The sequence below is a fragment of the Peromyscus eremicus genome, chromosome 5, assembly GCF_949786415.1.
Source record: "Peromyscus eremicus chromosome 5, PerEre_H2_v1, whole genome shotgun sequence".
Lineage (NCBI taxonomy): Eukaryota > Metazoa > Chordata > Mammalia > Rodentia > Cricetidae > Peromyscus > Peromyscus eremicus.
Genome location: NC_081420.1, coordinates 97805805 through 97818478, shown reverse-complemented (window position 1 = coordinate 97818478; position 12674 = coordinate 97805805). Strand labels below are relative to the sequence as shown.

Here is a 12674-nt window from a genome sequence, read left to right as displayed (position 1 = left end):
AAGGCAGAAAGGGGAGGTAAGGATTTAACCACATTGGCCTTGCCCTTAACATACAGTCATTTATTGGAGTAGAAGGCACCATTTCTCTCTGCCAAGTCGTCAAAGAAATTTATGGCCCTGTTTGCCTTCTATCAAGGGACAAGTGTAAAAATCAAGATTAATTCTTTTTACTCCCAGAGAGTCAAATCTTCTCTGCTAGTATTTTTCTGCTGTTTTTAAGGTCTGAAGTGGGGGAGGTCAGAAAGAAGGCTATCTGGGGAGTACCGTTATTGGGGTAGCCTTTCAGTGGAGTGATTCGTGACTGAGTCCCATAGTAGAAGGGAAAGAACTTGGAACACATACTCTGCCTTTGAATGGTGACCTTATTGCTTTGCATTTCAGGAAGAGATTCCATCAGCTGCAGCAATTGCTTAGCTTCCTGGGTCATCATGTCTGAGTTCATCCTAAACCAACAAAGCCATGTTACATAATTTAATATAGTCATATTATATTATGTTATATTTATTATATTATATTATATCTAGCTTTGGAGATTGGAGTATGCTTTAAAATTCTCTTTATGTTCTTTTCTGGATGTGGGATTCCATTAAGAAAAAAAAATATGACTCAGTGTCTAATCTTCATTTGGGAATTTGAGAAGATCCCAAAACGTCCTTGATACTATGTTAGTCGGCCTCCTCATCTGTCTCTAGCTGCCTTCAGCCCCTTACAAAGCAAGACATAAGACACATCTAGAGCTAAAAACAAAACACCCAGGATTGTCTCTGAGCCTTGCTCTGCAGCACCCCCTCAAAGCCTTAATTAATACTCTTCTAACTGCTTTCTAGTTTATAATTCCCAACAAAGCCTTTGCTGGCTGGGTTTGAGTACCTAGGAAAAGTGAAAGCAATACTTACCTCTTTAAGAGTCCGCTGTCATCCGACTAAACAGTTGTGTGAATTGAATTTTAAGGAGTTTCCTAAGACCAGATAGTTCAGTATAATTTGTACTTCCTTATGTCTGGATGTCATCATTCCCAAGCTTGGCATTGCCATCTGAAAAGCAAAATCAATTGCAAGCCTAAGAGCCCAACAAATTAACTTTAATACATTTTGAGAGTACTGTTCATTAATTTTTATTGCATACACCTACCTGAAGACTTTATGTTCTTGGTCCCCCTTGCCAGGAACGCTCTGTCCCTGGATCTCTCCTGATTAGCTCCTTTTGTGGTCCAGATCTCCATCAAAGGTCACTTCCTCCAGGAGATTTGCTTGGTTATTTAAGACTAACTGGCCCCTTCCCACAGCAGCATCTGTCTTAGTTATTTTCTATTATGATAAAATACCACAAAGAAGAATGAAGGTTTATTTGGGATTATTGTTCCAGAGGGATGAGTCCATTACAATCACCATCAGAGAGGCATGGCAGCAGACCGGCATGGCCACTGGAGCAGAAAGCTGAGAGCTTGCATCTTAAACAGCAAGCATGAAGCAGAGAAAGCAAACTGGGAGTAGGGTGAGGCTGTGAGATCTCAAAGCCCACCCCCGCAGTGATGAATTTCCTCCAGCAAAACCACACCTTCTAAGCATTCCCAAATAACACCACCACCAACTTGGGACCGATTGTTTGCATGCCTGACACGATGGGAGACATTTCTCAAACTGCTACAGCTACTGACGATACTCAAAGGCCTCACCGTGCTCTGAACGTACCTTGTCCTCATAACACGAATCTTAAAGGGTCTTATTAATAAAAACAAACCTGGAGCCAGATATTGGGATAAACGCTCAAAGATCAGAGAAACAGAACAGGCCACATCCAACCTCACCTTGCCAGTTCCTCAGCTGATCTTGTTTCCTCAGACTGAAGCCTCTGAGTCCTCATCCAAATGGATCTCAGCTGAACTGCTGCTAAAAGCCTAAAAGCTTAACAAACACCAAAAGCCTCTAGTTCCTGGTCCTCACGCCCTATATACCTTTCTGCTTCCTGCCATCACTTCCTGGGATTAAAGGCCTGTGTCACCATGCCTGGCTGTTTACCAGTGTGGGTTTGAAATCACAGAGTTCCAGACGGATTCTGCCTCCTGAATGCTAGGATTAAAGGCGTGTGCTACCACTGCCTTAACCTCTATGTTTAATATTGTGGCTGTTCTGTTCTCTGACCCCCAGATAAGTTTACTGGGGTGCACAGTATATCAACCACATGTCCTAGTCCTTGTATCATTTTTAGTGGTGCCATTATTATCACCTCAACAACACAAGTAAGCACACGTTGACTGTTCACCGAATGGCTTTCACTCAGCACTGTATTAATATGTGAGATTAATCGTGACAGGCCATACTGATTGAGAACTTCCTCCTCGCCAGACACTATGCTAAGTGAACACATTAGCTCACAGTTCAGATCAGTATCATCTCTTGCCTGGGACTACTGTGGTGACCCTCCTAGCTGTCCTGTCTTTCTCTTCTTAAGTCCCCTTACAGTCTGCTGCCCATGTGGTTACCAGTGTTTGGTTTTTTTTTTTTTAAGCTATAAATTGGCTGTGTGGGGGATCAGCTGTCCACACTGTTAATGCTTCCTGCCATCCTCAGGTCCTGCCACTGGCTTAAAAGACACTCTGTGACCTGACCTGCCCCCACCTCTCCTTTCCACCCCTCCTGCCTCGTTTTTTTTTTCCCTCTCACCTCAGGCTGTGAGTCATGCTTCCCCCACAGAGCAGGCTAGCCACAGAGCTTCATCTCTCGCTCTGGTCACTCTGGCTGACATGCTTCCTCTTTGTGGAGGCCCTTCCTGGTGCCCCCTCCCAAGTATTCTTTTAATCACTTCATGTATTTACTTATTTTTCGTTCGCCACTATCCAATGTTTTATTACTTAATTGCCCTCAGTTCAACAAATATTCATTGACTGTTTGCTAAGTCTGGGCTGTGATGTAGTGTTTGATGCCTAGAAGTCAGTGATGTGCAAGAGCTCAGCTTAGATGGAGTAGACAGTAAGGTCTCTGTGAGCGAATGGACAGCTGTTCGGGTCCTAATGAGATGCAGGAAGAAGCACCTGGAGTAACCAGTGGGACGAGAGGTGTGAATGGTGCAAACATTGCGTGGGAAGGCTCTGAGTAGGCGTGGAGTGAGCAGGACAGGAGGAGGTGTGGCTGGGAAAGGACAGAGGCTCGCTGTGGAGTCCTCAGCCAGGGTGACTTTGAACAGAGGCACTAACAGAGCTGATGTCTACCTTAACTGGATCTCTCTGGCCTTTGGATGGAAATGGACTTTGAATGAAGGGGGTCTCATTAGCCTAGGATCAGGGTGGCAGGAAGCAGTTACACTCAGGATATCTCTTGAAGGTAGGTAGGTGCTACAAGAGTACAAAGAAAATAATTCAGGGGAATCTAGGATGTGCTAGTCTGTTGAAGGTCACTCAAATGACAGAGACATCAGCATCGAACCTGAGAGGATGTACTAGAACTGGGTTGGGTGGACTGGTCAGAAGCAGGACCTCGGCTGGCTTTGTGGAGTCTTTGTGGGTACTAAGAAGAAGTCCACAGTCTGGGCTGATTCAGTCAAGTCTAAGAAGAGTGAATTGGGTCTCAACTCCTGCTCTCAACTCTTGCTCCCGCCCATTGGCAGGGAATTTTATGTAGTGTTGTATGCCGTAGCATTTATCAGGGGGTTTGGTGTGGGACATGATGTGTTTCCATCCAAAGAGATGCCAGCTGGGAAGCTGGGTGGGGTTGGAGGTTGGAGGGTGCAGAGAGAACCACAGGTTTATAAACTGGTTATTTTGCCTTTATGTTTATTAATACATTTATACAGTGGATTTCATTGTATATTTTGTAGGCATTATTCATATGTTCATTTCTTGTCCATCCTCATGTCTGTTTCCTAGTCGGTACTCTGCCAGGCACCTGCACACTTACAACCTCAGCAGAATGACTGGACTAATGGGGAATCCCAAGGCTTCCTCCCTGGCCTGTGGTTTCATGAAGTCCAGTACACAGCAGATCTGTGTCAATCTGTATGCTAGATATTCCCATCCCCACTCTGTCCCCAAAGCCCAGAGACTTGTTGAAAAGGAAAACAAGAATAAAACCAAAAAAGTCCTTTTACAGACCACTGTAAAAGGAAAGATAGGGATTATGGCAGGCATTGTATGAAACAACTCAGTGTATTCCTCTACAAACCTCTCAAGACAAGTAGCAAGTTGCTGTCACTGACACTCTTTTTGCCGAGGCAAGGAAGGCTGGTCAAGTGTCAAAACCTATAAGCCGGTAGAGAAGCTTGGAGTTCATGTTTCTCAGGTGGTCGGGAGATGAGGTGGGGTGGGGGGATGACGAATGTCACGGCACAGTATTCTTTAGATTAGAAGATTGGTACTACTTCCACATGTCCTCAGGCCGTTCACTTCTACACAGAATACCATTTACTGTGTGATTGCTCTAAGACATTTAAAATCCAACAACTTTCCATTTATCAAGACTGCCTAGCAGCTAAAACACACCAGCATAATGCAAAAGCCGAAGATGAGGAAAAACCAAACTCGGGTTAGATAACACATGCTTTTGATGTCGACAAAAGCTGAGCTCCTGGCCAGCTCTTGAGGGGACCATTCCTGTTTTCCTCTTATACTTAACTTGCTTATCACCAAAGGTTTATTTAACTTTTTCTTTGTTGTGGTGCTGGTGAGAGTTCTATTTCTATTTAATGAGATGACAAAGAATGATTTTATTCAGTATTCCTGTTGTATTTAGACTCAAAACTGAGAAAGAGAAATGTCTAGGGTTTGAGCATTTTTTTTTAAAACTGGTCAAATGACTTTGCACAAGAAAAGACATCCAGATTGGGTTGTGTATCAGTTAGCTGTTTCTGGGTAACAACAACACACTCCAAAATGTAGCAGCTGAAAGAATAAGCATTGTTCTCAACACCGTGATTCAGCAGGGCTGTTCTTCCGATCTTGACCAGGTAACCTTCTGCACCAGGCGGCATCTCTGCTCACCATAGATGAGCTCTCTCACATATCCGTGGGCCCACTGCCTGAGGCTAGTTTGGTTTGTCCTTGGGTGGGATATCTAGGCTCTCATCCTGCAGTAGGCTAGACCAGACTTGTCACATGACAATGGCAGGGTCTCAAGAGCAAGACTAGAAATACCAAAACTTCTGAAAGCTTTAGCTTAAAACTAACACAGCGCATGCTACTTTATATTGTTCAGAGAAAGAGCTGAATCCATACCCTTCACTCCTGATGCAGGGGTGCAAAGTCATATTGCAAAGAATATGAGTGTGAGGAGACCGTTCATCAGTATCATCAATCCAAACACACGAGGTAGAAGAATAAGTAGGATTTGGATACCAGTGTGTTCAAACTGTAGCCAATGGCCCTCATAGGGGGAAGTCCTTCCCCGGGGAGACATAAACAAGGTTGATCCCATCCATATAAGATCCCAACAACAAATCAAAATACAATTCCACCACAGATAGCCTGAGGAACCAATGAGTTTTTCGGGACGGGTTGCCTACAGGAGCATAGGTAGTCCCCGCACAGCTGTACCGGAAAATTTTTGTCCAGCATGGCTGATGGCTTCCCCTTCCATTCATCTTACTTAGCCTAGATACTCTAGTCCTTCTGAGAGACCTCTCAGGCCACAGGCCACATGCAGTTATGGCAGAATGTCTGGGAGAAGCAGCTGGAATCTCAGGTGAGGTCCAGTGACTCTCTCCAGCCCCTCCTATGATACATCAAGAATCAACAAGCCTGATGGTGCTGCTGATCCAGTGAATATGGTAGCTGTTTCACCCAGAAGACCATATTCTCCAACACTATGAATGCACCCCAACACATTTTTAGACCACAGTGTCTAAAAATGCCAAAACTTTGGACACCTCTTGCAGAGGGAAGACATGATGGACTGGTAGCAATCTTCTGAACTAAAGAACATGGTGCCTTGTCTTTCGTCATCCCCACCTCACCTCCCACCATGTGAGAAACATGAACTCCAAGCTTCTCTATTGGTTTATACATTTTGACACTTGACCTGCCCTCCCCCTCTCAGCAAGAAGAATGTCAGTGAAAGCATCTCCTTACTTCTCCCGAGAAGTTTGTAGAGGAATACACTGGGTTGTTTTGCATGGTGCGACCCCTATTTTTCCTTTTACAGTGGTCTTGACCGTGTTGGGGTTCCCACAGATAATGATTGTACCCTTCCCTGGCAGGATTACGCACACATGTTGACCTGTATTACTGAAAGAGAGAAGTTTATCGTGCCTGTCAAAGCTAGAGGTGCTCGAGCTATCCTGGACTTTCCTGACGAGCTGAATTTTTCCACTTCTCCCGTGAAATACACCACCCAGAAGGTTCTGCTGGTCCGAAACATTGGCAACAAAGACTCCGTGTTCCACCTCAAAACTCGCAGGTATGCGTTCCCGCGGCTCTTGCCTTTGGTTGGTTACAGCTAATTCTGGTTGGCACAAGTAAGTTGCTAGAATAGCATTGGGGGTGGCGTTGCTTTTACAACCTCAGCCGCAAAGCTGGAAGACCTCATTGATGTAGATCAGGTTGTCTCTTTATCCTGAAGGGATCAAACATTTCAGGTTTACCATCCATTTCTTACCACATTTTACCTTCTTTAATACAGACGATGACGCATGGGAATTTATAAGTAAGACATAGACTTTTTGACCAAGAATTCGGGAAATTGGCTGGGTTCGTTTGGTGTTGATGATACACCAGATTATCATAAATTTAGTGACTTCAAGCAATATAAGTTGATAATCTCACATCACAGTGGGTATCAGCAGGCCATTATCCTTTCTGGAGGCCTGTGAGGAGAACACACTCCTTAGCTTTTCGTCTTCTACAGGGTTGCCTGTATTCCTTGACTCATGGTCCTCAGTTTTTTTTGTCTAGGAAATGGGGGGATGTAGCCACTTTATAGAGTTCTTACTGAGGACAAAATTAATTAACAAACTAGAACTGCTGGAATATAGCAAGCACTGTATAACGAATGTTTGTCCTTTTGTTTTTAATTGAAGTGAGCTAATGCCAGGGTGGTAGAAAGAATACTAGCTCCCCCAATATTCATATTCTAATTTCTGTTAAAAAGTAGTAAGAGAAGCTGCAACATTTACACAGGAAAGTGGACACATAGATGCCCTTCAGGGATGAGTTTTATCGCGGTGAAGGGACCTCAAGATGGAAGGCAGAATATTAGGTGGAAGCCATACAATTCACAGAGGTCTAAACATGATGGAGCCAAGGCTTCTCTTTAAAGCCTGGAAGAAGGTGGTAGGAGAGACAGAGAAAGAGGGAGGGAGGAAGGGAGGAAGGGAAGGAGGGAGGGAGGGAGAGAGGTAGGGAGGGAGAGAAGGAAGGAGGGAGGGAGAGCACACCACCATGAGAGGGATGGCTGGGGAAGCTGAAGGAGCCTCCTCAGAATGCAGCCTTCATCCTTGGACCAAATCCCCAAGCGGTCTTCCTGAGGAGTCTGTACCAACCCCCAAACAAAGGAAAGGTCTGACTTTGATAACCTTTTAGGGGTTGCAGGAAGTTTTACAGTATGTGATTTAGTTCAGCATAGCATATATTACAGGGAGCATAGAAAAGCCGGGTGTCATATACTGAAAACTGTCAAGTCACAGAACAATCTGCTTCTTAACTCTTGTCCCAGAGAGAGCTTCAAGGAGGTGTGGCCTGATTCAGGCTATGGGGTCGGGCTTAAAGGTCCAAGCCCATGTTCTAACAATACTCAGAACCTGTGACTGTGTAATGTTACATGGTGAGAGGGGACTGAGTTCATAGGTGCAGATAAGGCTGCTAATCAGCTGACCTTAAAATGGGACAGATCAACCGGGTGGTGGTGGTGCATGCCTGTAATCCCAGCACTCGGGAGGCAGAGGCAGGCTGATCTCTGTGAGTTCAGGAGGCCAGCCTGGTCTACAGAATGAATTCCAGGACAACCAGAGCTGTTACACAGATAAACTTGAAAATCAAAAATAAATAAATAAATAAATAAATAAATAAATAAATAAATAAATAAATAAATGGGGTTGGGGGGACAGATCAGGTCATGTGTGGTGGCACATGCCTTTAATCCCATCACTAGGGAGGCAGAGGCAGGCAGATCTCTGTGAGTTTGAGGCCAGGCTGGGACAGCCAGGGCTATGCAGTGAGACCCTGTCTTGAAACAAACAAATAAAAAGAAATGGGACAGATCAACTTAGGTTCACTGGATGGACCCAGTGTAACCACCAGAATTCTAGAAAAATGGAACAGAGTTCAGCGTGATGTATGTAAGAACTCAGCCTGCTCCTACTGGCCTTGAAGATGAGAAAACTATGTTCGAGAGGGTAATATGTGCTGGAGGTTGGTTTTAATCTGAAAATGTATTGAGTTTCTTCCACGTGGAGGGCTCTGGGGAATAATGCAAAGTGAGGCTGTCTCTGCCCTCCAGGGACTTTCTAAAAGCACTTGCCATGTAAGCCTGGTGACCCGTGTTCATTCCCTGGAAATTATCTAAATGTGGATGGAGAAACTCCATTCTACACAGTTGTCCTCTGGCCTCCACATGACTATCAGGACATACATGCACACATGTGTACCCTAGGAATAATAAATAAATACAACTTTTAAAGATTAAAAAGAACCATTTGTTATGGGCATATGAATGGCGGTCGAGGGCTGTGAAGATGGCGGGCGCCAGGGTTAAGTGTGCACTACTCTTGCAGGGAACCCAGTTTCCGTCCCCAGAGCCCACTTCAGGCAGATCATCTGTAACTGCAGATCCCTCTTCTCATCTCTGTGGACACTGTACTTATGTGAACATACCATCCCTCCTCAACACACACATCCACACAATTTAAGTCTTAAATGGTGGTTAGCAGTGGGGCCTTCAAGAGAACAACCACGCAGAGACAAGGTGGACGATCCAGTGAGGAAGGAGAACAGATGTTTTCCTATGACTTATGGTTTGTGAGTTCATTTTTAGAAGGGCTTTCTCTAGAGTTCTCAGGAATCCTCTCCCTGCTCGAAGGTTGCATCTCTCCAGAGGGATTAGTGTTTACTTCTACAGGCTCACACCCACCTCTAACTCCATTTCTAAGGGATTGGACACCCTCTTCTGGTCTCTGTGGACTCCTGCATACTTATGGTGCATATAAGTTCCTGCAGACACACACACATATGTAATTTAAAACTTACTATATTGATATTTTTGAATGTAAAAGAGAAGTCACCCAATATGAAAAAACAAGCACAGACAGAATATCCTCTTGGATCGGTTGTCTGATTCTTACATCTTTTTACCTGTTAATTTCTTACATATCAGATACATGTAAATGCCAAGCAAGCAAACAAACAGACCCACATTCAGCGGTGTAACATTGCTGAAAGATACCTAAAACATTTCTGTCCATGTAACCATTTATCTATGAACAAATTACCATATTTTCCTAACATAGTAATTCTGAGTTTAAATGCAGAGTAAACTCAGCGGCAGCTGGGAATCCTCGCGTTAGAGGCCCTGTTCCAGCATTCCCACTGTACAGCTGAAGGTGGGACGAGGGAAGTGAGCTAGCTATCAGCTCCCTCAGGAAGTTAGCACTGAAGCTGTGCTAGCCCGCACAGACTACTCTGAGGCTGTGTACTGTTCTCCTCTGTGGCTTTCGTCACCAGCCAGGCAATGACCTTCCTCGCCTCTTGGGTCATTAGATTCCACTGTGTCTGACCATGGGTCACCAGAAGAGGCCTAGAGGACAGGAAGAAGGGAGCCAGGGTGTTCCTCCTCCCTCCCTATCTTCAGCTGAGCCCTGTCTTCACTGTGGTCCCAGCTGCCATCAGACTGGCCTGCCATGGTTCCAGCTTCTCCTGGCCCCTGGGATCTGAGAACATGTCACTGCCCTTTCCTTTTGCTCCCAGTCTAAGGATGGGAATGTCTAACTGCTGTTACCCATCCCCCACTGCTTTAAGGCGGGTTTCTCATTTTGCCCATCTTTTGTGTAGTCAAGTCTCTCAAATCCCCACTTCGAAAATTCCATTGTTTTCCTCTTCTTCTTCTTCTTCTTTTTTTTTTTTTTTTTTGGTTTTTCGAGACAGGGTTTCTCTGTGTAGCTTTGCGCCTTTTCCTGGAACTCACTTGGTAGCCCAGGCTGGCCTCGAACTCACAGAGATCCGCCTGGCTCTGCCTCCCAAGTGCTGGGATTTAAGGCGTGTGCCACCACTGCCCGGCCCTCTTCACATTCTTTATGAAAGTGTACCTTCATGCCTATCCACAGAAGTGATGATTTCTAACTACGTTGCCTGTGCAGTGAACTGCACCAAATCCCTCCAGCAGCCCCTTCTCTGGATTGGCTACATTTGGCTTCTGTCGTTTGCCACTGAGACGCCTCACGACTACAGTGAGAGGGACGTGGTTGGATTTGTAATGTGTTGTTGGATCTGTGGATCAGAATCTCTGCAGAGATCCCCTAATAGGTACCCTTTCTAAAAACCACCAGGTGGACCTGTCCTCCAGACAGAGTGCTTCTGTCGACACAATTCCTAAACAGCGCAGTAGCGGTAGAAATGGTGACAGTTGGGGAGGTGAAGTCAAAGGCCTCATCTCTTGGTCTGAACACTTTTAGCTCAGTACAATGGAAGCAATAGCTCATGGGAAGTTCTGTTAAAAACAGATCTTGCTTTTGTTTTCATTTAAACAATAATTTAATCAATTTATAAGATAGTTTGGCTTATATAAATGATAAGAAAAATTTCCTCATGTATCTGTGGCCCTCGTTAGAATGTGGGCTTCTCAAATGCAAGAATTGTATCTAATTCTTTCATCTGTATGTGCTCAGCATCTAGCAAATGTCTAGAATAAATAAGTGCTCAATAAATGTTTATAGGATTCCTAACCAACAATATATCACAGAGGCAAAGCAACTATTGTAAACCTCCACAATAACTTAAACTAAAAATACATGTTCCAAGGACTATAAAATGCACGTAATGGTTTCAGCACTAATGCAGGGAGCTGCGATGTGCTATAAAATATACAGAGATCATAAACAATTGCCGTTCAACTTTATTACAAATTTGACCTAGAACTCCAGCAGGTCACACAATAACGCTGACTGTTAAAGTGGGATTAATATTGGGAAGTGGATGATAGAGGATTGAGAAGCAACTTAAAGACCTGAAAGTTCAAGTTGGGAATGAAATATCAGAGAGACCATGGGGAGAAAAGGCACTAATGTGATATTCACTATTTAATATACCAAGACCAGACTCATGATTCTTCAGAAGACCAAGTTCCTTCCATAATTAAGAATTTGATATTAATGAGGGTGTCATATCAAAACCAAACAATTTAATAGACAGAACCCGCCTTGGACCCTGGAGGATCGCTACTCTTCACCTCTTTGTAAGAGTGTTTTCTGACACTTGATATTTTGCAGGCAGTTCAGCCTGACGGCCTCTGGTAAAATGAAGTGCAAAATCAAATTACGGGCTGTGATTAAGCACCAGTGCCGAATGCACTCTCCCCAATTAGCGTCTGACGTATTGAGAGAAGCTTGAGCGGCTCCAAGAGGCGAGAGTGATCCCAGGTGACTCTCCTCACCGCTGGAGAAGTTCAGTCTAAGCTAAAACTAGCAATTAGCATGTGGGCAAAGTATCCATTACCTCTCTATAGAACTTGGGCTCCTGCAGGTCCTAGAGACGTGACATTGGCGTCACCTTCTCTGGAGAAAATTAGCTGAGGTTCTGCGAGAGGATAACATCCAATTCATTTCAAAATGTTCTTTTGCTACCAAGATGTATTTGAAAGGAAAATGAAAGTGTGGTATTAGAAAGATAGCAGCAAGTGGCGAGGTAAAGCTAGAAGTCATTGTCACACTATTCTCTAAGCCAGAAAACGGGCCCCCGTCCTCTGGAGTCAGAGTCTTGCTGAGCCAGAAGGGAGGGAAGGACCTTGGGGGCTTGGAAGACTCACCATCTTCCATTAAGGAAGGATTCTTTGACTACCGAAAGTTTACTCCTTTTCTATTCCAAGACATTATAAAAATTAATGCAAGATGGTAAATGTTTTATTGGCCTTTAGGATTTGACTGTGGGCTAGGGGTGCGGCTCAGTGGCAGAGTACTAGTCTAGCATGGGCAAGGAAGGCCCTCAGTTTTATTGTAATTCCATCCAACCACCTCTCTGTATGGTCCTGTGGTTAAAAGGTGCTGTGGGTGGCAGAGACTCGAACGTCAGTGTACACACAGGACTCCACAGGCTCAAGAGGCTTGGGGTGGGCAGAGAGTACACAGCCTGGAGGCAGATCTCACTCCCATCTCTATTTCTGCCTCAGTTGGACAACTTTAGGCAAATTGCTCGCTCTTTGAGGACGCCTGTTTCGTCACATTTAAAAGTCAAATGTGTCACCTACTTTCCCAAGGCATTTTGAATGATTTCGAAGTTTGGTGTGTGTAAAACAGCCCAGAGTGCGTGCCTGAGCCTTCCTGCAGTCTACTTTGCACCAGAATTAACTCCCATGGCTGCTCCTCTCAACAGCTAAGAACCCTTCAGAGGAAAGGAGGAAACTGGAATTTCTAGGAGCAGTACTCTACATGCAGAATGACAGGTGCTCCACACATGTAGCATTCTATGTAAGCCGTGACTTTGAACCTGAGCTGTGATCAGTGATAGCCATGGGAGTACCACATGAGGTATTTTCTGTGTATTT

At 44.6% G+C, this 12674-nt stretch overlaps 1 protein-coding gene across 1 annotated transcript in view; it reads left to right on the top strand.

The window, feature by feature from the left end:
* Positions 1 to 12674, top strand: part of Hydin (HYDIN axonemal central pair apparatus protein) — a 362311-nt gene that overhangs the window by 62580 nt on the left and 287057 nt on the right. The window contains exon 6 of the mRNA XM_059264008.1: positions 6187 to 6386. Coding sequence (XP_059119991.1) covers positions 6187 to 6386 — 200 coding nt within the window. The remainder of the gene's footprint in view (positions 1 to 6186; positions 6387 to 12674) is intronic.